The sequence below is a fragment of the Haplochromis burtoni genome, unplaced genomic scaffold (genome assembly GCF_018398535.1).
Source record: "Haplochromis burtoni strain Fernald_Lab_line unplaced genomic scaffold, NCSU_Asbu1 Contig_4, whole genome shotgun sequence".
Classification (NCBI taxonomy): Eukaryota; Metazoa; Chordata; class Actinopteri; order Cichliformes; family Cichlidae; genus Haplochromis; species Haplochromis burtoni.
The window spans coordinates 3,870,558-3,895,925 of NW_024582365.1; the positions used below are offsets into that span (position 1 = coordinate 3,870,558).

Below are 25,368 nucleotides of genomic sequence, written 5' to 3' on the forward strand. Positions count from 1 at the left end.
TTGTGTTTTCCTTTTACAATTAATAACTGAAGAAGCTTTGCCTGCAGCTTTTACTGGGTAAGTATTAACTTTTCTTTTACATTCTAGAAAGCAAACTAACTCAAGAGATTAACAAGACCAGTTTATTTCACCATGCATCTAATCTACTTGCACACTGCAGGACAAACCCTGTAATATGTAGTTGTATATATGTTAAAATGAGAACAGTTGATCACAGAGGATCTTTTAAGGAAATTAGATGATTCATTTATAATGAATTCAAGTGACTTCAAAAGCAAACACGTTCTGTGTGAACATGTGTGTAATTTACAAAGATGTTTGGTGTCATTTCGGTAACAAAGACGATATTGTACCTATTCAGATAAAAATGATTATAGTATGAATACATTTCAGTTTCCGCAGGTTCTAACTCTGAGGTGATAAGCGTGAGGATTTTCCCAGCATTAAAAATGTTGGTTTAATATGTGGTATTTGATTTCCTGACGTCACCTTTCTCTGTCCAGACCGAGTTCATTCTAGTTTCCGTGCTCGGCCTCATGGTGCACATTATCTGAAGACGCTAATGACCCTTCATAATGGAATTATCTGTTAACAATAGCAATAGCAGGGCGGCCAAAGTCGAAGGAGACAATGGGGTGAAGTTCTCTCCAGGCTGCCCTTATATTGCTTTATGGTTCTCTGAGGCTTTTTTCTTCTTTTTACAGAAGGAGAGGATTAAAGGTCAAATTTCACCGAGGATATTCAGTGAGATTCTGGGAAGAAGATGAGCTACACACAAGAAAATGATGCTCGCTCCTGTTTACCACTTGTGTTAAAGATCCTTTCAACACCTAATATAAAAAGAAATAGCACAATAGATCTATTTATTTTTTACTAGGGTTACTGGAACCATTGTTAACTTCTAGGAGCACGTGTTCTTGGAGGGAATGAGCCTGATTTTTATTGGCGTCAGAAGGGACACATGTAATCTTAGAGGCAGTAAAAGCCAAGATTAGAAGATAAAATAGTGGATGATACTAAGTCTTTATTGGGTGTGGGTGGTATTGTGACATGAAAGCTGAAGTATCATGTGTAATAAAATGATTCAAGTTCATGTAGTCAGAAACAGATGACCAAAAGAGGGCAGCATTAATTCATATGATTTAAAAGTGGACCATGATGCTGCCGCCCCCTTCCAGTTTGCAGCACTCTGAAATGCTTGTCTGGCTGATCAAGAGTACGAACAATACAGACTGTAGTGGTAGCCCCACAAAAATAGGAAAGCCCAGAGGAGTTGTTTAAGGTAAGTTTTGGTTATATTCAGTTTTGCCAACTGAATATACGACAGGAAAAACACTTAAATAGAAGATGCCAGCAGAATGAGTGTACATCCAATGCCGTGGTCTGGCTTGGTGCTCTCAGCTGTGTTTTTCTCTGGGTCTCACCAGCTGTAACAGCATCTCCATATGGAAAAACTGTGGCTTCCAGTGGAGCTGCTGTTATCTGTGGAGGGACACCTCTTGTCATGCAAACACTGCTGGGACTCTCTGTAGCTCATGAACGGCAACACTTTCAGTTTCTTCTTTCTCTGTTTAGTTTAATTTCCATGGTGATTTATGTGAAGGCTGCAATAAATTAAACAATTCTTGTGAATTCAGTTGAAGTTTCTGTTTCTTTATAGCCCCTTTTCACGAATAAAACACAAAGATTGAGATTTGTATGGCATGGGTTTATGTAGCTTTCTGAAATGAAAACCAAAAGTAAAAGTGAATACAAGAGCATCATTTGTAGTAAATGGTCAGAAGGATATGGGACTTTCCCTGACATCAGTCAGCGATGGTGATAGACTCAAAGGTCCCTTACAAAAAAAATGACCTTTTGGGGGTTCTTCCTGTAAATCCTGTAAGTGTTTACAGGAAGATATCGTAACAAGATCTTTTTCAGCTCAACAAACTGAAAACAGAGTAAAAAAATACTCACCACTCAGCCTGAGAACACAATCATCATGAGTGCTAACAAAGAAGCTGTCTTTGTTTTGTAATGAAAAGTCAAACCAAAACTAAATCACTGTTTGCAATTTGATGTAGTCATTTCAAATTAAAAGTAACGCTAGTTCCACTACAAACACTGCACATAAACACAATATAGTGAATATTAATTCATAGTGAATGTTATTAGAAGCTTCACGGGTTCATACATATGAACAAATGAATGAATACATGCTTTCATCAAAGTTTTCATATGGGTTGTTGTTCATAACAGTAACACATTTAGCATAATACACTTTCCTAGTGGCATCCGGACACTAAGATGTTTAGCGTAGTAAAACAATATTAGAGAATAGAGAGATCGTCTGGTGACACTGCAGTTATAAGCATTTGGATTTCACCCAGTATTGCTAAGCCTCAGGGTCGCCTCCTGTTTAAGGACAGTTCTTTAAACTCTCTCAGGCTAATTGCATGCTCCTAGTATGGATTATTGGGTATTTGACATTTTCTTTATGTAAAACCTGTCTGTTGTGGCTGTTACTGTGAAGGGGGACTGTATACTTTAAAAAGTTGTGATAGAGCCATATCCTAGACTGTGGCACTAGCGCTCTTGCCTGTATACAGGAGGATGTGGGACTCCCTGTTTGTTTTGCCTGTGGAGATGACTTTGTTGCACCCTTAAGAAGTGAAATGTCTGTGAAGGTTATCAGTCATCCAGGTCATCGTAGTTCTGCCTGCCTTAAGAAGTGAAAGCGTTTCTTGAGAAGACATGACTCTATTCTTAAAAAATTGGTGGGGGTCTTTTGTGTTTTTTTGGAAATATGGGACTTTTTCATGTCTGAGATTTGTGCTATTTGATTTTGGATTTTGGATTCATATTTCAATACACAATGCACTAAAACCTGTTCTATGTTCTCATCTGTCCCATTGTTTTTGCCACTTGTCCTTTATTTTCTGCCTTATTATGCCCCGATTAATTCAGCGTATATGGCTTTCAAGGAAGTTCTGCCTGTTCCCCTGTCACTTTTAACTAAGCACCTCATTATATTTAACACATTTTTGCATTTATCCACCATCTTTTGAATATGTGCATCCCATGTCATCCTTTCATCACACTAAAACCCACAAAACTCAAATTGTTTTACCCTTTCCAACTCTTACCCATATAGTGTGAGCTTAATTTCATGCCTTTCCTAATGCTTTTCCTTGTAAAAAACATTGTCTTAGTCTTATCAAACGAATATTTAAACCCCCCAATTATGCGATCACTTTTCCACTTCTGCTCCCCGTAGCGTCAGTATAATAAATTTTAAATTTCTTCCTCTTCTCCACATTCCCCCATTATCTGCAAAAAGTGACAACCCGATTCCACCCTCTACATCCTTAAATAAATAATTTAGCAACATTAAAAACATAGTCTACTCACAATGCTCCTTTGTGGCGTTCAATTTTCTGCTAAACCCTCCCCTCCGATACTTTTATTTGTCTGTCTGTTAAGAAATCCTTAATCCATCGGAACATTCTACTATTTATATCCATTTCCCTAATATTAATTAGTAGACATTCCCTCCACATTCATATGATATGCTTTTTCTATATATTGAAATAACTGCCACTACACTCTCATTGTTTATTTGTTTACGTTTTTGTTTGGATTTTTTCCTCATTAATAATAACTGAAACATTTAACCAAGACAAATATACAAAAAACCCCTGGAAATCAGGCAGGTGGTAAGCGCGTTTTCACACAACTGTATGTGTATGAACTTTTCATGCAGAGGCTTCACAGGTTCATATATATATGAACAAATGAATGAATACATGCTTTCATCAAAGTTTTCATATGGGTTATGAAGAACAGAGGCTTTTATTGTGAAATACAGACTGTAGCGGTAGTCCCCGCAAAAAAAAAAAAAACTGTTTCCGGAATAAGTCCTCTTCGGCGGTTCACCAACTGTCAGCAGGTGGCTAGTCGGCTGGCAAGCCAATAAACAGTTTTGCTGTCTGACATTTAAGCAGCAATTGACTGCATCTATCTGACCGCAGCTTAGTGTTTATGGTGGCGTGTCGTGTCACGTCACGTCAGATAACGTCCAGTGAAAAAGGAGTCCTCCTTGAATGACTGACTTCGCAGTTGCGTGGCTAGCTAGCAAAGAGGAGGGTGGGGACAAAAACTTCAGCCTCGCCCAGTCCGTAGCTTTATACCAGCAGGCAGCTACTCTCTCGGCGGTGTGAGCACCCACACCTCTAAATTCGATACTTATTAAAGGGGAGACTGAAACCGTCGTGTCAAGTAGGCGAAAAGAAGCAACCATGTTCAGGAAAAACTTGAAGAAGGATCCCGAGCTGTTTCAGAACGTGTCGGAGGGACTGCGGCGGCTTTACCGGACCAAACTGTTCCCGCTAGAGGACACGTATCGATTCCACGACTTCCACTCCCCAGCCCTCGAAGATGCCGACTTTGATAACAAGCCCATGGTTCTCCTGGTCGGCCAGTACTCCACCGGGAAGACCACATTTATCCGGCACCTCATGGAGCAGGACTTCCCCGGTATGCGGATTGGCCCGGAGCCGACAACAGACTCTTTCATCGCGGTGATGCACGGGGAACAGGACGGGGTGATACCGGGTAATGCCCTGGTTGTCGATCCCAAGAAGCCCTTCCGCAAGCTCAACGCCTTTGGCAACGCATTTCTCAACAGGTAAAGCCAGTGAGCAGGACTCCACTCTATCAAAGAGGATATGAAAAATTATATGACTCCCACCACTACCTCCACCTCCCAGGGTTTTTCATTACTCTGTGAATGAAATGAATGGGGCTGACTCGAATTCTCACTTTAGTGCTGTTGTGTGTTGAGAAACTGTCATAATAACACAGCAGCCCTGATTTTAAATGCACTCCTACATGTTCTTACATGTACGACACGTTTCAAGGTACATTCTCACATTATGCTGTTGCACAATCTTTTAAAATGAGCCGAGACTGTGAGGGTTTTACCTCTTTCATCATCTTAAAAGAATGCTGGTGTTTTGTGTCAATAGATGACAGATGTAGCTTGTATATAAAGCAGAGGGTTGGAAGGTGCTTTCCAACACCTTTTCCCACTAGCCTTTCCCTTTCGCTTTGTACCATATGCTACCAATCAAATGATCTTCTTCGCCACCTGGCAGAGTCACTCTTGGCTGACCATTTTCTCCTAGTGTGGCCTCTTGAACTTAGAAATAGTTGAAGGTTATATTGCTAGGGAGCATGCCGACCTTGTCCTGTCCTCAGCTCATGAAGCCATAACTTTCATGTCCTATGGCATGGTAAACCAACTCCCTCATCCGCTACCTGTGACCTTTTATAGTCCTATCACAAAGGATTAAAGGCGTGGTTATCGATTTTGACTATTGTAACATACTTTTTGGCACTACTAGACTGGCTTATGTGGAGTTGGTCAATTCTAGTCCATGATCCAGATAACGAAGAGATTATGGGGAAACCTCCACAGCCACTCCCAAAGCATTATTAATTACTTTTATATTTGTTACTCAGCTCATGTCCTAATCCAACAAAAATGTCCCCCAGCAAACACTCAGATGACTCAGAAGTATTCCCCTTGTGGGTCTTTTACCAGTTAATGCAATTTAATTATGACAAGAATGCAGAAATAATCAAAAACAGCAGAATAAAATTAAATAAATGGCATAGAAAACTGATTCTAGGGTATTCTTTCAAACCCAGAGAGTGCCAAGGGCAGCTCAATCTTTGAGTGTTTCATTGAGTAAATGCTCCTCCCAGCTCAGAGTGCAAGTGAAACTGCACAAGCAATGTGCAGTGAGCCAGAGCCAGTGTGACATTTCTTAAAACAGTCTCCTAGGTGCTGGGGGGCAGAATTTGACATCATATGTCAAACATCTGATTGCTGATTATGTCATTTCCTGTAGAGGATGTAGGTATGCCCCCCTTCTCTGCCTGAGTCGCACCCTGAGTGGGATTAACAAATAATGCACAACTGAAAAACTCTGGGACAGTCATAATACTTGTTCTGTTATTAGTTTCAGGGTATTATGTGGGTGTAGGTAGGGTAGCGCAAACACTCAACTTGACACTTCCCTAGCTGGACTAATTTCCCATTATCTCATGACAGCCCTTCCTTTATTATTGTAGAGTGTTTGGTTTATCTCGCATGAGTGTCAAACCTTTGCCAAGTGTCATCACTCAAACTTGAAAATGTGAAGTAAGAATAGAGGACTCTAAGACTTCATTGGTCACTATGGCTTTATTACTGACTTGAAGGGAAGACAGATAAGATCTGAACAAAAGCTATTGTCCGTTGTAGCATCATTTGCCAAACTGCTGGAAACAGTCCCGCGGTATTGTGGGACTTGTGGTAGTCTTTCACTTCAGTGTGCATCTCTGTCTCAGAAGCATACGCAGACATGAGCGGGCATATGCTGGTTTAGAGCTCACATGATCACACACAACAGGATATGTGGGTAAGACAATAGCAGGTGTATGAACTGTTTAAACAGCTCACGTGGCATTTAGCCAAGAAGTGGCCTGCAAGTTGATGAATTGATTAAAATTTTCCACAAAGAACTGGATGTAGATAAACATTTAGAACCAGGCTGACTTCTGAACCATACTTCTGAGGCCAGTTTTCCATTTTCCTCTCAGGAAGTCAAAGAATTTAGCCTGGTCTTCAGCTAGGTAGGTAATATCAAGGGTCACATTGGTAATTGACTGAATGAGACTGTCAGGGCAGCTTCTCTTAATAGCTCTTAACTATAGTCATTCAAACTTCAGATTAGCCTTTAAATACCAGGCTCTCGGTATAAGCAGTTATTTATGAAGTGAGTAAACAGAAATCAGTCATGTGATCCTCAAATGCAGAGCTTTCTCTTGGGTTTTCTAAGCCCAAAATAGTAGGTAGCTTCCCAATTTTGGTGGTTTAAAAAAAAAAAAAATATTGAATTGTGGTTGACCTTTCATTGTTTGTGCAGTGATACTGTTCTGAGTGTTTCCACAAAAGTAACCCAGTTTCTTTTACACCTAGATGAGCATGCAAATGTTTTAGCTCTTCTTCCCCTTTTATGTTTAATTCAACTGCAGCCAGAGCCCCTCAGTGTATGTCAGTGCTTTCTGTAAATGTTTAGTCAGTAAAATCGGAGTCAGCAGAGCTCAAGTTCCGCACTGGCCCACCCCGGCCCACATTATCCTGCTCCGTCCTGTACTCCTCCAGGGTGCTGACTCTGCACTTTGTTGTGATAGCGGCTGACACACGTACACTCTTATACAGAGGTTAGCATGAAGACCTGTGTAGGTATGTGTGTAGTAAAATGATTGATTCACCCACACGAGGCAAGACTTCACAGGAAGAAGGAAAAGTCACACAGTTGTAACCTGCTGTTTGCATCTCCAGCAGTAATGACAGATACCCCGTTTCCTCTTCACTCAGGGAAGTTGAGGTTACGACGTGAGGGAAGGTCATAGGTCAGGAGGTCATTAGCTGGAGCCAGATTTGCTATCACAGCATAGGCTTGATGTCTTTTACACTGTGGTGCGTTTCCCACTTTCTGAAGATATAGTGAAAAACTGAAGGATCTTTGATATGCTCATGCACCGTCCCCCCTCGTCCCCTTGGGCCCTCCGTTTCAAAGAATTCCAGCTCAAGTTCATTGGAACATTTTTTTTTCCTGCTAGCTCTATGTGGAAAAATGTTTGGATAGATGGCTGAAATGGAAAAGCTCAGCCAAAATTCCTATTGGGAATCACATGCCATCAGCTTTAAGAGCGAGAGAGTGAAAAACCTGCACGTTTGTTATCTTTTTGTAGTTTATTATTGTAACATTAATACACAGGGCCTCTATGCAGGAAGCCCTATTCTTATATTTCTTTAAGTTGCTCTTTGTGGATTTTTCCTTTCCCCGCTTTGTTAGGGTTTTCTCGTGTGTGCGTGCGTTCTCAGCGCGGTCACAGCAGGAATGTAAAAGCACGATTTCTTTTTTTTTTTCTTTTTTTTCTCCCCCAGTCTTATGACCTGCTGCTTCTGAGCTCATGTTGTGAGTATCAGTTCAGTTTGACTGAAAGGGCAACAGAGTGTGAGAAGTAGTACTCCTGACTGTGTGGTGTCTTAACAATCCCCTTCTTTGTCCTGAGTGGGACAATGGGGCTGTATGCAAAAGCAGTCATCTACTTTCATTCTTATATCTGTCTGTGTTTGAATTTCTTGGCTTCATTTCTGTTTAAGGGCTCACACTCGGCTTTAAAATTTAAACCCCAGTGTCCCAGCTTGATGAGAGTATTGTAAAGTGAATTATGCCGCACTGGGAATGACTAAGGCATATAATTTATGGCTTATCATGTATTGTTCATATGTTTCCCTTATTAAATATTCTTACCTCAGTGCTGACCTAAAAGCATGGCTGTCACGCCGTTTGGAAAATCTGACTGTATAATTATGTAGCCTCACTGTTGTTGAGGGCAAAACATCCAAACTAGAGCTGAAATAATTAATCAGCTTGTTGAACGACAAAAAGAAATTACTGCTTTGATAAGCCATTATTGATAATAAGCAAGTCTTTAAGCAAAAAATGTCACACGTCCATTCATTTCATCTTAAAAATATTGAATCAAGTGTGTTAAAAGCAGCAGTTGGTAGCAGTCTTTTACAATAACCACACACTTTATAAACCAAATGATTAGTTGAACATTAAAGGGCAGATGTAGAATAACTGTTAACTTCAGAAATGTACATTTTTAGTTTACCTTAAGGCATCAAGGATTTGTAAAATGAGATTGTAGCTGTCCTCTAAACCCCAGCTTTGTCCTGTTAACCGACTCCTATTTTATATTAGTTTCAGGTTTCTTCCAACAAGAAAGAACATTATTTTATGCTTGAGATATTGTTGCTACAAAGTTCAAGATTAATGTCTGTTTAATAGGAGGTCTATGTAAGCATTCTCACCTAACCAGTTTTGTATCCCTCTCTCCTTTTACACCCCTCTGCCTGTTATTCTTGATCCAATCTCTCCCTCTCTCTTTCATAATGCTCTTTCACTTTCTTTTTCTCCCCTCTCTCTGTGCTCTGTCTCTCTCACCCCCTCCCCCCCCTCTCTACCTCCTTGGCAGGTTCATGTGTGCCCAGATGCCTAACCCTGTCCTGGAGAGCATCAGCATCATTGATACTCCTGGAATCCTGTCAGGGGAGAAGCAGAGGATAAGCAGAGGTCTGCCTCACATACATCCAGTTTTCCCACCTTTCACATACGCCTTGTTTCATGTTCTTAAAACTCTACCACACCACACCCACTGCTCAGAACCCAGAAACAAGCGCAATCAGAAAGCATTGCATGTATGCAAAATAAAACCACAGGAAGTGACAACTTCACTTCTGAAAAAGAAATGTTGAAACAACAAACATACCCTCCTTTCCCCAAGCCTGTTTCTGTTTAGCAAATCCACTGCCAATTTACTGCAGCAGTTTGGCTCACTGTGTTGTCAAACCTGTATTTAGCTCCTTTAACACCTCTAGGTCAATGCCTAACCAAACAGGTTACATAAATCTGATGGAGACCTCAACAGCATGACAGTGCCAAGAGGCCACATAGCACTTTTCATTCTCTGTAGGTCTTCAGGGCCTTTAAAGAAATTGTCTGAAAGGGAGAGGAGCTAAAACAGAGCTGAGGCCCAAGACCAAGGCCCGGTATAAGATAAATAAGGACTATTTTAAGCAAAGCTCCAGGAATAAAAAGATATAGTAGGGAATAATTATACTAGATGGCATTTAAATCCTTCTTGTTTTCTAATCAGACCTAAAAAGGTATGAAAAATTGCCTCCTGCATTACCATTCTTCCTATTTTTATTTGCTTTATTACTACTTTTTAAACTTGAGTTACCTTTTCTGTTTCCTATGTACTATTTATCACTACAGATCTGAATCATTTCCCTGTACTCTGTGGAAATAGATCAATTTATATTTTTATCTGCATGCTTCAGCAATGCTTCGACCTGCAGGGTCATTTCAGAATTGCCACATACGCACTTTTCTTATAACTTTTGATGATCTTACAAACAAAACATAGCCTCTTCTTTTTTTTTCTCCCCACCTGCTCTGTGTGTTTGAGAGGAAGCACAGGTTTTCTGTACAACCCAGAGACAGGAAGTGGAGTAAAATAGCAGAGTTTCCCAAGACTGCCCTCCCCTTATCCACTACCGCCTGTGTTTGGCAGCTTCTTTACAGGCTGCTCTTTATCGCAGTTGTTTCCTGTGAGGCACTATATGAAGAAATGGGGGGGAAAAAGAAGACTATTAAGCTAAATAAAGAAAAACTGATTATGTAATTAGCCTGTAGAAAGAGAAAGGCCAGAGAAACTGACAAGGCCAGACAAGCGACTGTAGACGTAGAAACGGATGTGCACATCTGAGTATGAATAAAGAGATTTGGCACACGGAAAAGTGACCCTGACTAAAGACACGAGGACGCTAAATCTGATGTTTCATACCTTAAACAGCTGTATACATACAGCACATACTCCTACATTCTTGCTGTCAAAGAAACTGTCCTCCGCATACACACTGTCTTACAGACATTATCCTCTCCTCTGTTTCTGTATAAACATGAATACAATACGGTACTGCAGACATACTGTACCAACTGTGTCATATATAAACACAACTGATTGGATTGTGCTGCTCAACTTTGACGGTCATGTGTGCCTCACCCAGAATAATGGCAGATCTGTTTTGTACCAGGCCTACAGGAAGCTACGATATTATTTCAGGTTTCCACAGATTGCTACGTCTCTAGTTTTTAGCGTAGATCCGCATTGCACAATTTCAAATGTGCAGGCTGTTTACATAACTTCACAATTACAAAAGTTTTCAGGAAAAAAATCAGGAAACGTGAAATTGATTTAAGTATATGGTGCTTTTTTTATTGCATAACACTTGGACTGTGTTTATTTTTGATTAGGTCAGCATGTGTGGTTCAGTGCTTGTTCCTTAGTAAACTATGAAGTGGCAAAAGCTATAGTAAAACTGGAACTAGGTGGTGTGTTTTCCGACAAGCAGTGCTGATGAATTGACAATGATATTTTAATGCTATTTAGCAAAATTAGAGGGGACTTGTTGCCCTTTTTTCTGTCATGTATGCGCTCCTACATTGGTGGGAGCTCCTGTTAAACATAGCAAAGGACTGAAACAGTCAGCAAGAAGTGCAAGTAAGATTATACAAGACTGTGCAATGAAAAGTAATCCCTGTATGGCAAAATCTCAGGCAGTGTTTTTTTTTTTCTTTCTCTGCTCTTGGCTCTTTATATTGCCACAGAGAGGGGATGTTCCTACTGTGGTCACCTCAGACACCAGTCTCCTTCTGTGAGCATAAAATCCCCACCCACCTGCTGTACAAACCTTTGCAAGGCAGCCAGTCAGAAGAGGGATGTCTTAAAGAGAGAGAGTAAAAACAGATTGTTTCAGGCAATGGATGAACTGGGGGCTTGCACCAAAGACCTGCATAAATAAACTAAACTGTGACTCGTGCAAAACTCTACTAGAGTCTAAGAATAAACATCTGGAGCTGGAAGTGAGCATAATAGGTCCACGTAAGCAGATTGTAAATACATTTTTTTTTTAAAAAGGCTGAGTCTGCCACTATTAAGAGATAAAAAAATAACACTTAAGGATTATTGTGAAGAAGGGATATCACTTTCTGGAAATATGTCCTTGCTGTGAAGTAAATGTGCAGCAAACAGATGTTTAAAGCTGGTTGTTTCTGTTGGCCTATTGTTTAACAGACCTTGGCATATCGCACAACTTTATGCTAAGTCCTATCTGTTGTTTTATAGTTGCTGTGCTGTGATATGGAATTCTGTTTCTCGAATTCCAAACTAGTCCTTCGACTTTCCCAGAATTCTGAATGAAAATATGCTCAGGGTTTTTTCCAATCATCTGCTCTCTGTCTAAGAGGCACATGATTTTGAAGCCATGAAGTCATGAGTGCATGGCTTTATCCCTTCATGTCTGTGTGAATAGTACAGACACAGCAGTTGTTAATGCTATGTGTTCCAAGTCAGCCTTGAGCAGCTGCCTCTCCGATTCCCTGACATGTGCGTTTAAAAACAGACTTAAGATGGAATGAACAAATATCCTCATCTGGCTCCCACTGGGATCCTTAACTGCAAGCAGTCCCCCTTTATGCCCCTTTACTTTCACATGTTACAAGCATGAACTAATATTCCAGTATCCATCTGCTATATTCATCCAGACCTTGTCATTTTACTTTCACTTTTACTCTCTGTGTTCCCTCTTTATTCTCTTTTTATCTCCATGTCTCCCTCTTCGTGTCTCCATCACAGAGTTGCTCTTTTGACCGTATCTCTCCGTTGCTCTTTTGTATACATGTATTTGGACAGGGACAAAAGCCAGCCATGTTGGAATGCATGAGCTGCAGATCTGCCGTCAATTGTGCAGCTGCTGCGATGAGCTTTTAGAGCGACTGTCTCATTGGCTCAGAAAAGAATGCACACACTAATGAAAACCACTGCTCTCTTCGCTCCTACCTCCTCAAGTCCTTGAGGCAAATGAAAACTTAGGGGGGAAAAAGCCAATTTATGCAATCTGACTCTGCCCCGAGTTTCTCAAATAACCAAAGGAAGTGAATAGTACAGTAAGTTTCTGTGCTCAGGCGGCTATAGAAGTGTGTGTAGTGCACATTCTGGTCAAGCTATTCACTTTTTTTATTTATTTTATATTTTTTAAAGATGTTACAGTGTATAGCATTTTCAGTTTAACACCTTATATCAAGTATGTGTCTTCCTGCTTTCTGTTGATCTTTCGTTGCTTGGTTTCTCTAAGGCACGTTGCAGAATCTGCTGTGTCCAGAGGTCATTTTATTCCTGAGGCTAAAACCTCCAAAGAAAAAAGCTTTTAGCCAGTTCCACAGGAATCACCCACCCTTCAATGTTGCAACACAATTTTCAAAATGTTTTTTTGTTACATTGATGGTTCAATTGTTTGTTTTTAAAGGGTCAGAAGTACTAGGTTATGTCAGACAAAGTAACAGGCTCTGCATTGTCAACCTCCCACGGCCTGCTGCAGGCCAGAAAAAAAACATGTCATGCTTCAGATTATCCAGAGGGACTGTGGTTTAAACTTACCTTTATACCACTCTCTCTCTGTCTCAGTAAAGCAGTAAAGCCAGTTAATCAGTAATCAGAGGAAAAAGACCTGCCTCTTGAAATCCCTTATCTAAACATTACCTGGAATATAAATATGTGTAGAGTCCAAAACTAAACTTCTTTAAAGATGCAAGTTATTGGAGTTTCTTTCAGGTCAGATGGCTGCCACACCGTTGCACTTGATGTGCTCAAGTAGAATATGAACAAACATTGGAAGATAATAGTGCACACTGATACCCAGGACAATGTAGCCTGCTATGTGTGTCACTGTGAGCTTATCTAGTCATGACAGTTCTTTATCACTCCCCATATGTTAACAGCATGACACTATAATAATTCGTAATATGGCTGAATTTAACATGTACTGTCTTGTTTTTGTTTTAATGGCAATGCATCATCTGTTTGGGGAAACTTGATTTCAAGCAGCATACACACCTACCTAAGTTTTAATGTTGTTCAGACCTTATTGTAGACAAAAGGTTTAGAGCTGGGGAAAACAGTCCAGTTAAGAAACCCAGTAATGCGACATTTAATATATTTAAAGATGTTTCAAAAAGCTTTTCTTTACTCTCTCCAGGGTACGACTTTGCCGCTGTGCTCGAGTGGTTCGCTGAACGCGTGGATCGCATCATCCTCCTGTTTGATGCCCACAAGCTGGATATCTCTGATGAGTTCTCCGAGGTGATCCGCGCACTCAAGAACCACGAGGACAAAATGCGCGTGGTACTCAACAAGGCAGACCAGATCAGCACCCAGCAGCTGATGAGGGTCTATGGAGCGCTGATGTGGTCTTTGGGTAAAATCATCAACACACCTGAGGTGGGAAGGAGGGAAAAAAAGCCCTTTTGTTGTTTTTGCTTTTTTTGTTGTTGTTTTTTACAATTCTGTTTTTGACTGAAGATTTGTAACGCTGTGAGAATTATTTCACTCTAGCCTGGTAGTAATCAAGTGTTAGACACATGTGGAGCAAACAAAGGATGTTACTGTTTCAGAGTGAAAGCCAAGCTCCCGGCGAAGGCTGGATAGCTTTTCCAACGTTATCAAGTTCTCACTTTACCAAGGAACTTAAGAAAAAAAACACCTTAATGAAAGTGAAACGCGGATAAAATACCATCCATGTCAAATCCCATGTCCTAGCTGATATCACGTGACATAAGCACTTGTGATTTTTCCACCTGAATACTGAGTTAATGTTTGATCCAGAGCCATATTCATAAAGTGATCCCAGGGAAACCTTTGGAGCATGCAGATAATTACTCATTGACTTTGATCTGTAGTTCATATCCTGTTTGAACGATTAACACTACAAATCAGTCACATTTTTAAAAAAAATGTACTCTTGATTAACTCAGTCATACCCTCTTTTCTTGTTTTTATTGTGTTGGACTATATAAATGTTTTACTTCTGTTTATAAATCCATGAGAACAATGTCACATATGTGGCATGTGAGAGAATTTCTTGCCGTGGGTTTGAGCTGTAAAGTGTAACCTGATGGAGATGAATGGATATTAACTTGGAAAACCTTTATTCTAGGTGGTGCGTGTGTACATTGGGTCATTCTGGGCACAGCCCTTGTTGGTCCCGGACAACAGGAAGTTGTTTGAGGCGGAGGAACAGGACCTTTTTGTGGACATTCAGTCGCTGCCACGCAACGCAGCTCTACGCAAACTTAATGACCTCATCAAGCGAGCACGTCTCGCTAAGGTCAGTATTAAGAAAATTAAACCCTGTGGCCCAATGCAATGATCATTGCACAAAGCACCACATTCTTTTATACCAGTGCTTGAGTAGCACCTATGCTTTCTTTAAAGGATAGGCATGGATACTTGGAGAAACGGCACAGGTTCACCTTTGAAGTAGTGATAGAATTGGTATGGATTGGTAGGAAATGCATTTTAAAAAATTCAGTGCTATACACCACCACTAGTTCTGTGGTGTGTGATAATCCAGTAGTCACTCGCTGATGGATCATAGGAGTGTCTATAGACAAGCTTAGAGTTCAGCCTGCTGCTCTTTTCACATAGAGTGAGCTCAGTGCACATGGCAGTTTACTGGCGTTAGAAGGTGTGCGTCTGCATGAAACCAAGCTCACCACATGTCAACCAGCAGCAGCGGTGACATTACATCTGGGGCACAGGTGACAAATAACACTGTAATAGTATAAACTAAGCTTTGTAGCGTTCACATCATAAACGCAACCCGTTGAAAGTACCAGTATACTTTTTTGCATATTTTTATAAATGGTATATTTAAAAAAAACATGAATTATAAATAATTAAAAAAAAAAAAACACAGAAAAACAGCACTGACCACTTTCGGAAGAAAGCCTGCGATGTCAGAAAACACATTTTATATGCATTTATTTACCCTGGAAATATGCGTCACTGTGTTCTGTCTCGATGTAGTATGTGTTACTGTGTTTTTACACGTTCCAGCCATAGACCCGTCCTATCTTCTTACATTTTGGTGGCATTTTTCATTTAATTGTAAAAAATGTTGAATTCTTTTTAAAATAGATATTTCTGTCACAGATTACCATTCTTAGACTCGGCTGCTGAGTTTAATTTATGTGGTCATATTTTCACTCTCTATTCTTTTTAAGCCCCTGTCTTGTGTCACTAATAGGGTGACACCAAAAAACAAACAATCCCCACCCTGCAACTTAGTGTTTCATGTTTAAAGTCACCACAAGCAGATGTCGGCCCAGTGATATGTTTGAACATATGTCAGTTTTAAAACGACTAATACAAATTATAGCACAGGGTTTATCTATTTCTGCTTTTAGTCAATATATATATATCTGAAATTTAAAAATGCACTGCAGACATCCATTTTAAATCTAGTTCCCTTCATTTGGCCTTCTGCCTGATTGAAAAGTCCAAAATTCAGATGTTGTAGCTCCGAAATGTTTAATGCAGAAGTCCAGAGGGTGCTAAGAATTTCTGCTTTTTCTCTTATGCATTCAGGTGCAAGCTTACATTATCAGCTCTCTGAAAAAGGAGATGCCGAGTGTGTTTGGAAAGGACTCCAAAAAGAAGGAGTTGATTGCCAACCTGGGGGAAATCTACCACAAGATAGAGAAGGAGCACCAGATCTCACCCGGAGACTTCCCCAAACTTGATAAAATGCAGGTAAGATTTAAAAAGGGGAAAAAAGAAAGAACTGAAGCACTTCCCTGACAAAACTGAAGTGCTGTCTTGAGTTACAGATCTGATGAAAACACAACTCTATTTTTGGAGTGTTGTATAAAGTGTTAGAAACCGGCTGTTCAGAGTAGAATGACCTTCCAACCTTTTACTCTTCACATCTTTGCCCTTCTTTCCTGCTCTTGCCCTCCAGGATGGGCCAGGACGGCGATGAGATTTATTTTTCCTGGTTTGTCAGGAAATCCTGCTTCTTGTATGTTGCTCCCATTGGTAGCCATTGAAGACTGATCTATTTCTATCACCAATTCCTGTTTTCTCTCAACCACCTTCATTCCCTCAGGAGCTGCTAAACGGTCAGGACTTCACCAAGTTTGCTTCACTCAAACCCAAACTGCTGGAGGCGGTGGAGGACATGCTCGCCAATGACATCGCACGTCTCATGGCAATGGTCCGCCAGGAAGAGGCCTCCATGCCCAGCCAGACCGTCAAGGGTGGAGCTTTTGAGGGAACCATGAGTGGTCCCTTTGGCCACGGTTACGGTGAGGGTGCCAGCGAAGGCATTGACGAGCTGGAGTGGGTGGTGGGTCGCGACAAGCCCACGTACGATGAGATCTTTTACACCCTCTCTCCCATCAACGGCAAAGTGTCCGGCGCTGCCGCCAAGAAGGAGTTGGTGAAGTCCAAGCTGCCCAACACAGTCCTGGGAAAGATCTGGAAGCTGGCAGATGTGGATAAAGATGGCTTCCTCGACGACGAGGAGTTTGCCCTGGCCAACCACCTGATCAAGGTAAAGCTGGAGGGCCACGAGCTGCCTCCCACGCTGCCAGAGCACCTGGTGCCCCCGTCTAAACGTGGGACGGTGGAGGCCTAGATGCACCCTGCAGATCATTGATGTCAACACAGGGCTCTCCAGGCAGTGTCTAACTTCAAGAAAGAACGGCAGCACCTGGGGTATTTTTCACCAGAGAGAGACTGGAGGGTATCTGGGGGTTGGGTGGGAGGGAGGGCGGGTCCATCTTTGTGAATCTGGGGTAATGTTTAGTGTGTGTGAAATAAACGGTGGGAGAGGGGTTTGATTTGCAGACCGATAGAAGGACAATTACCAAACTGATGGGTAGCTGGAGGTCACACGATGAGGTGGAACATGGATTTATGCATCCTGTGTAAAAGATGTCTTACAAATATACACTTCATATTGTTATATGTTGATCCAAAGAAATCTAGTTTTTTTTTTTCCAAATGGGAAAGAGAAAGGAAATTAATCAAAACAGTTGTTAGATGTGCTTTATCTCTATTTTTGTATTTCCTCACTGTTAACTTTGACTCTTTCCAGAAGCTTCCTTTTTTATTATTTTGCCGGATAAATAAAAAGGAATGCTTGTACCATTCAAAAGGTTAAGTGGATTTGTATTTAATATTGCTATATCACATTTAACAGTGGTTTGTCAGAAGAAAGCTACTTATTAAAATGGGGGAAACACATTTAAATAAATATGCTAAATAAATCTTAACTGATTCATAGTTTGGTGCTTTAAATTTGTAGTGGTTTTCTGTTACCAAAGGTTATGCCAAGGACTGTGTCACCCAGAGGTCATCCAAAGGTCATCCAGAGACTATTTAATGTATTAATTTAAATTGGTTTAGTGTGCTCTTCTGCCCTCTGTAGGCTAGACAGAGTCAAAGCAGGGGGCTGGGAGGACATATAAGGTAATTTAGCCATGAAAGTGGCTTCTGCCTGCATGTTTTCAAGGACAAATTGAAAATGGTGGCGAAGGCAGACATGCTTGCGTTCTCTGGAGCTCTTACACGACACGTGGAGACAATTTTACAAAAACTCAGTCCGGGCTCAGAGACGAGCACAAATTGTAAACAGAAAGACAGGAAACACTCTCCAGTGAGCCTGGAAATAATATACACTTTTATTCGCCTTATAAATCTGTGCGACTATATAACCTGAGCAGGCCTAATGTAGATGTCAGATGTCAAAACAAGCAACTGAAGTATAAATAATACTCGTCAGGCCTGTGTGTATCGGCTGTTTTCTCAGTGTTTGTAAAGGGAAATGCAGAAAGATGACTTATGCAATTCCAAGAGTTGCACAAACACATCCTCATACACTGCACGTCTCATCATGTTTGTTTGCATATTTTCCAAATGACAGATTCATCGTCTCATCTGATCATTTTATGTAACTGAATATCAGTTGAGAGAATCAGTTTACCTCCTAAAACACGCCATTACACTCACGATCATGTGTTTCCATCTTATCTTAAAATTACTCTGAAACGCTGCACAGTGACTCAGTAAGTTATCAGCCAGCATAAGATACATGATATTTCTCCTCTGGTCCAGAGGCGCTCTCTTGTGTCTTCCTGAGTTATTACAAGTGCTGTTTCAACCAGTTGTAAGCAATTCTACTTTCCCACGCCCTTCCAGCACATGCGTGATGGTGACAGTAAACATTATGTAGTTATTAGGAGCTGCACAGATTTCTAACAGGTCTGCTCGGTCTTAATTATCTTTATCTGCATTCTTGCCCCAAATTAACATAACCATCCTTTCTCTGTCATTTACTTATTGATACTTGACGTGAATGGTTTAATGTATTGAATGGTAAAAATGTATTGCTTTTTGTGTTGTTACACCTTTAACATAAGTCACGCAGTTAGGCCCATAAAAGTGCTTTAACCATTAAGGCCTCTGTCAGTGCGCCCCAGGGTGGCTGTGGCTACAATGTAGCTGCCATCACCAGTGTGTGAAATGTGTGTGTGCTGGTTGTGTAAAGCGCTTTGAGGTCCTTAGGGACTAGTAAAGCACTATACAAATACAGGCCATTTACCATTTTTATCACATCACCCAGGTTCAGATTGAGCAGTTTGTTTTTTTTGTCCTTTCAAATTAACCAGATTAAAGACCTGCATTTGATTCCAAGTGTTGATCTTGGATTTAGTAGCTGTTCACTGGAACTAAACAAGCGAACAGCTACTAAAAATGTAAATAAGGTACACCATCATTAAGCTGAAACACCCAAATAAACCAATCGGGGAGAGAACACTAACTTTAATCTGGTACATGTGTAAAAAGTGTGACAGCACAGGGCTGCTCAGCACCACTAATACACCACAAAAGACAGTTTAAGTGCATGATTGGATTCAAAAACACTCATTATGAGGTATGAATATCATTGTCAAGGGAGTTTACAACAAGGTAAATGAACAGATAAGAGATAAACTTGGTCCAGAACAGTAGGAAGAGAAAAGGCTTGTGATCTAAGGCATACCATGCCATCTGTCAAACATGGTGGAGGCAGTGTTATGACATGGGCGCCTAGTGGAACCAGGTCATAGTGTTTATTAATGATGTGACTGCTGATAGAAGTAAAAGGATCAACTGTAAAGTATGCAGGGCTCTACGCTCTGCTCAGATTCAGCCAAACGCTGCAAAACTGATCAGATGTTCTTCAGTGGCCCAGTGAGTCAACAGAGCGTGCTTTTCAGCTATTCAAAACAAAACTGAAAGCAGTAAAGGTCTGACGTAACATCTTAACCACGAAGACCGCATCTGGTGATGTCCATGGGGTTTGTGGTCCAAATACTTACGGACATAAGCTGCATGTTTTAAGGATGCACAACTCACCTGATTGTACTGTTGGTTGCATAACTGTGTCTGCAAACAAAATGAATTTAACCAAAAGTGGATGCTTGTTTGTTGTGTCCCATTAAAGAGGTAAAAACTCTTTTAAGATGGATTTATTTTTGTTCTCTGGCACAAAAATGTTGTTGAATATAACAACTGTTGTAAAAACCACTGATCCTGAATTTCAGCCACTGCAACACTATCACAGGATAAAGATCAAAATACAAGCCTTGTCATTAAACTGATGCAAAGAGAGGGAAAAAAGGATAACTAATAAAATCGGAAAGAAATCATTAGTTAAGAAACGTGACTGGATTATTCAGCCAATCAGAGATACCAAGAGATTCCTAAAATTTAACATAAAGCATAATTTGTGGCCACCTTTAAAATGGAAAAGAAATGCAATTTAGAAAGAATTTTTTTCCATTTACTATGAAAATATTGGAATTTACTGAAGCTCCTTTGCTTCTGATGTTCTTTTAATTGTAAATAAAACGGAGCCAAAAACATTTACTTCCCCCTGAAAAGTCGGGATCCTCCCCGGTTCAAGCAGATTATTTCCAGCTGGCAGCAGCTCCAGAGTTCCCCCTGTTCAGGTATGATAATTTACTGACAGAAAGCTGCTGGAATGCCCAGGCTGGTGTGAAGAGAGAGGCTGTTTGGCTCTGCATCCCTGTGCCTCTGTACACTGTGTGTTTGGATAGCCGCTCTTCCACACTGTATATCTCTCCTTTACATTGTTTCCGTCTTCCTGCCTTCCTCTGTCAGGACGTCACCCTTTTCGCCTCTTCCTTCCTTGCCTTCCACTGTTTTCTGCTACTGCTTCTTTGTTTTTCATCTGTATTCCAGCCATGCCCCTGACTCTCTTTCACTCCACGTCAACCCTCTGACATGCTGACCCCAGCAGGGAGCTGACTGGGTCAGGCTTATGTAACACAGTCATGTGGAGGCCCACTTGGAATGAAGCACCTGTAGCCTATGTGTGAGTACAAACTGTAAGATGTGCAGCTATTAAATACTCATCTTATATAAGTCAAGTCAGCATTAGTGTAGTTTGAACATCCTTAATGACCTGTGGAATAAACCTCATATATTGGACACTTTTTAAGATGTGTGCCTACTTTTTCTGCACACTGAATGCAATCTTTAAACAAGGATATCCGAAAAACTTCCAAAGGTAAAAGCCTGAAATCTTCACTTGCCTTTCTTGCCATCAAAATGAACCAGATCTGTAATTTCAACTGTAAGCCTCCCATCTTACTCAGCACCTCAAAAATCTTGCGCGTCTTATGCATGAGTTCAGAAAGGAAGATCTGCAATCACTCATTTGCCTGCCTTCCTGGGTTTTAGGCTGCTTTGCTGTTCTCTTCATCACTACTGCTTTTCAATACAGTCAATCTCAATACTGTCATCATTACTCTAGTCCAATTATCTTCTTGCCCGCCTTCTTAGAGCCAATCAGTATCCACTTTGCGTTGTTTAAATCTACGCTCTCTGTCGTTCTCCCTTTCAGACTCATTCGTGTAACCCACCTCCTCCCCATCTCCACCTAGCAGACAATTCAGTGAGAGCTTCATCCAAGCCTCAGTCTTAATCTTCACCAGCACCTAGACTCCTGTTCTATATCCGATCATCACTGGGATTCTGTTCTGCCATGATGGGTCATCGGAGTCTAACTGCCAAATACATCAATTTCTCTATCAATAAATCATGTTCTTCCAGATGATTTCTCCTTATTTAAAAGAAATTGTATTCTTAGAATCTGTGTAGGAAATATCACACAAGGTCAATAATTTATTGGGACAAAATTTTATTTTTTGGTGATTTAAGAACACATCAGAGCAGCTTCAAATGTACCTCTAGGAGTGCTTCAATATTTCCTGTAATGAAGATGTTTTCTGGACAGTTTCACATTCTTGAGGGAAGATGGGGATGGGCAGAAGGAAGATTTCATATAAGTGTTTATAAGTTACAATGTTTAACCTGATTTTGTCTGGTGGAGGGGGTGGAAAGTGCTGCCACAAACACAAACACCGGTTTATCTGCATTGAAACTCAACAGAAAGACTTTTTTTTTTATGTTTAAAGAGACAAAATACACACCAAACATTCAAATTAAAAGAAAAATCTTACATTTTTTTCTTAATTAAAAAAAAAAAGCTTTATATACTGAATATCTTTTAATAGAAACCCTTAAATATAATTAGTCCTGTTACCCCAAACCAAATCTGAGTCTTTACCACAGACTCGTGTTATCTCTTTAAGTCCAGGGAGGTTTCATGAGGTAGACAGATGTGCTCTTTGGGGGGGAGGAACAGTCTTGCTTTGGCTCAGTTTGTCCTTTTTTCCCCAGGTTTGGTTGTGTGGTGTCTCCACTGGTCACAAATCAGTTCATTTTATCACTTTTCAGGCTCAGCAGGGCCGCTTGGCTGCTTGCAGAGGAGCTCCGAACATTTCCTGAGAGGCATAGGTGATATACAGGAAGCCGTCACCATCTCTGTAGCGGGTATACACCTCCCCCATGTTGGAAGACATGCAAGACATGCTCTTCTCCGCCACCAGGAGAAACAGAGCCTGGGTGGAGTCCAGAGCGATTTTATTCCTGGAGGGGAGACAGTTGGAGAGGCAGACTGAGATTTTTAGGACAAAGAAAGACAGAATGTGAGGGAGGCAGAGGCATGGCGAAGAATGACAAATCTGACAACTTGCAGGAGAAGAAAAGGGCTTTAAAAATCAGAACAAAAGAACCTGCTGTGAGTCACAGATGACGTACCTGAGCAGGCAGAGGAACTGACCCAAGGTGAGCTCATAGGGAACCAGGAACTTTGTTTTGTCCAACAGGGGAAGGGTCCTTTCACGGATGTAACGTTCGACAATCACCTAAAAGCAAAAACACGTCTGCTTTAACAGGAAGTTCAACAACACGCATCTATTATGTCTTTAAAACATCTTAGTCTGAATCAACTTACAGGCAGCTTGTTGGGGAATTTAGACCGAATGCTGCACACTTCATTTTTTCTTGTTGCTAGAGAAAAAAATAATAATAATTTGAAGACCATATTTTACACACATGCTTTAAAAACAGCATCCACTCAGTGAAAGGTCAACCAAATTGTCCTACTGAGGCATTTCCTCTGCTTGAAGGGCACCGTTTCCACAGATTTCTCAAAAGGAGCCATTTGTGCTTGGTTTTGTTGAGTGTTTCGCAGAGGCCGGTGGTGATGGAGGCTGTCTCGCCCGGGCTAACGACAGAGTCCCCTCGGGTGGAAGTAAGCAAACCCCGACGAGCTGAGGTGACCACTCGTGTTTTATAGGGTGCGTGGGCTGGGAGGAGTCGAAATGTGACACCAGCAAACAAGGACACGCTCCTCGTCCCGGGGAGAAGTGTGTATGGATGCAGAGGTGAGTGTGTGTGTGTGTGTGAGATGTGTGTCCTCTTCAGAACAGATTCACACATACTGGCTATCTCTCTGAGTGTTCTCACATCGGCTTGTGATTTCGGTTCTGCTGTCACGTACACAGAGGAGGACACTATGTGAAGAACACAGCGTAACGAAGGAGGCCCGCCTCCAAGAGAAGCAGAGGTTCCTAAACAAAGCTGCACAACCCAAACTGTCACACTCAAAAACTAGATGAGCCATACTTCTATCCTTTCACTTAGTGTCTGACGTAGGACACCATGGTCATCTTTAGAACATTTAACCCATGTTAAGCTAAATTTTTACCCTTGACTAACAATGGCCAGCACCAATGATGACAGTGACTTGATCCTGTGTGCTTCTAATTACAGGAAGCACTGTGTAACTCATGTCTGCAACATCTGCAAGCTCCAAATGTTATCTTATTACCTTTTTAAGTGCTGTGTGTGTTTCACACATATGGACACAGAGACATTCATTTAGATCCTCAGGCAGAAATCTGTAGTTGTTTCCACATCACATCTAAAGTCAAAGGGCGATTGTGCTTTGGCTGTCGAGCTTCATCAGTTGTTGACTGACCGGCCTGATGAAGTCTGATTTGCCTCATCAGTGTCTTCTTTTAAATCACTGCCAAAGACTTGTTTATATCATGTATATGATATCTGTTGGTATCCGTTTTTGTGTAGATTTTTGGCATACTCTGCTGATTCTTTTAACATTTAGATAGTTTTTGTCTTCACTTTAAGTTATTACAGCAGGTCACACTGTATCTTCTTCGTATTGTCATTTTTGAATGCTGTGTGGCCCATTTTAACTGATTTGGAAATTGTTTTTATAATTTTCTCTTAGTTTGTTCTTTTATTCTTTGTTTGCCAGAAGCACTTTGCAATTCTGCTTTACACATAAACTTTAATATTATTATTAGTGTTATTATTATCATTATATTAACTGGGGCTGTATTATTTTGATTTATTCAGTCTCTTTACACTTCTCTTTCTATTTTCTTTTGGAAGCTCTAAAATCTGCGTGTAAGCTGCTTCCCTCCTGAATTTACTGGAGTTGTCAGTTTGTTATGGAGCTAAAACTAGTATTTTGCAACAAGAGTTCAGCAAGTATCATCACAGTGACAGCTATTTATGTTGGTTCCACAAAGACTGTAATTTAACTATATTTCGTTATACAAAAATGTGAGTTCAGATTTTGTGGAAACCATTGTGAATAAACTGTCAGCTGAGTTATGAACAATGCATTTCTCTTTAAGGAGCTCATTCAGCAATGGACAGCTGCTCTACTCTGGATAAAGATTGCCCTCTGCTGGATGGAAGGTAGCCCAAAGGTCCCCTGCACTGCAGAGGAGACGCTCACCTATGCCTATCATGACATTTTCCCCAGTGGCTTCATTCTTAGTGGAGTGATAAAAACTCTTGTCAGTTTGTCCCCCCCAAACTGACGACTTTATGCTTTTTAAAATGTTTATGAAGTACATTTAAAATAATATAAATCCAACTAACAGAGTCAGAATTTTAAATAAATAAATAAATAAATGTAACACTGAGAAACAGTCAGAATTCTCATTTCGAGAGATGATTTCTGACTTTACTCTCATTTATTATATCACTAGGCTATTCTCAATATTTTTAGAATAAAGTGAGAAAAGAAAATCATAATTCTGAGATTAAAGTTGAAATGTTGAGTTTAAATCTGGATTCTGAGAAGTCAGACTTCAGAGGAAAGTCAGATTTTAGAGAAAAAGTCAGAAATTAAAGAAAAAAAAATCCAGTTGATGAGAATAAAGTCATAATTCTGACTGTTTCCTGTGAATTCTGATTTAATCTCAGATTTCTTTCAGATAAAAAAAAAAATAGATTCATGACACAACATTATTTTTTCTGAGGCTTTAACCTTCTTCTGTAGTAAGACAATTGAAACTTGTGGGTGGATCCAGTGTTGCTCCGTTCTGGCATCCTCTCCTCCCATGCCTGCCAACTCCAAGCTGCCCACATGTCACATACAGTAAACACAGCAGACTGGCCAGG

At 40.6% G+C, this 25,368-nt stretch overlaps 2 protein-coding genes across 2 annotated transcripts; one reads left to right on the top strand and one right to left on the bottom strand.

Annotated features, from left to right (window-relative positions):
- Nucleotides 1-3,889: 3,889 nt before the first annotated feature.
- On the top strand, nucleotides 3,890-17,799 carry ehd1a (EH-domain containing 1a). The gene is made up of 6 exons (XM_005913363.3): nucleotides 3,890-4,669; nucleotides 9,085-9,182; nucleotides 13,709-13,950; nucleotides 14,666-14,836; nucleotides 16,099-16,263; nucleotides 16,619-17,799. Exons 1-6 carry the CDS (start codon nucleotides 4,281-4,283, stop codon nucleotides 17,147-17,149), a joined length of 1,596 nt encoding a protein of 531 aa, XP_005913425.1. The 5' UTR covers nucleotides 3,890-4,280; the 3' UTR covers nucleotides 17,150-17,799.
- A 3,908-nt stretch (nucleotides 17,800-21,707) lies between these two features.
- On the bottom strand, nucleotides 21,708-23,201 carry map1lc3cl (microtubule-associated protein 1 light chain 3 gamma, like). The gene is made up of 4 exons (XM_005913362.2): nucleotides 23,035-23,201; nucleotides 22,883-22,938; nucleotides 22,687-22,793; nucleotides 21,708-22,515 (listed from the first exon to the last, which is right to left on the bottom strand). The coding sequence occupies exons 1-4, from the start codon at nucleotides 23,090-23,092 to the stop codon at nucleotides 22,326-22,328; spliced, it is 411 nt and encodes a 136-aa protein (XP_005913424.1). The 5' UTR covers nucleotides 23,093-23,201; the 3' UTR covers nucleotides 21,708-22,325.
- Nucleotides 23,202-25,368: the final 2,167 nt, after the last annotated feature.

Excerpts from the sequence above, each read along its gene's own strand:
- ehd1a (XM_005913363.3), top strand. The coding sequence starts at position 4,281 with ATGTTCAGGAAAAACTTGAAGAAGGATCCCGAGCTGTTTCAGAACGTG. Across the intron at positions 4,670-9,084 it reads GGCAACGCATTTCTCAACAG|GTTCATGTGTGCCCAGATGC; the intron begins GTAAAGCCAGTG and ends CCTCCTTGGCAG. Across the intron at positions 16,264-16,618 it reads CCAAACTTGATAAAATGCAG|GAGCTGCTAAACGGTCAGGA; the intron begins GTAAGATTTAAA and ends TCATTCCCTCAG.
- map1lc3cl (XM_005913362.2), bottom strand. The coding sequence starts at position 23,092 with ATGGCTCCTTTTGAGAAATCTGTGGAAACGGTGCCCTTCAAGCAGAGG. Across the intron at positions 22,939-23,034 it reads CAAGCAGAGGAAATGCCTCA|CAACAAGAAAAAATGAAGTG; the intron begins GTAGGACAATTT and ends TTTTTTCTCTAG. Across the intron at positions 22,516-22,686 it reads CAGTTCCTCTGCCTGCTCAG|GAATAAAATCGCTCTGGACT; the intron begins GTACGTCATCTG and ends TCTCCCCTCCAG.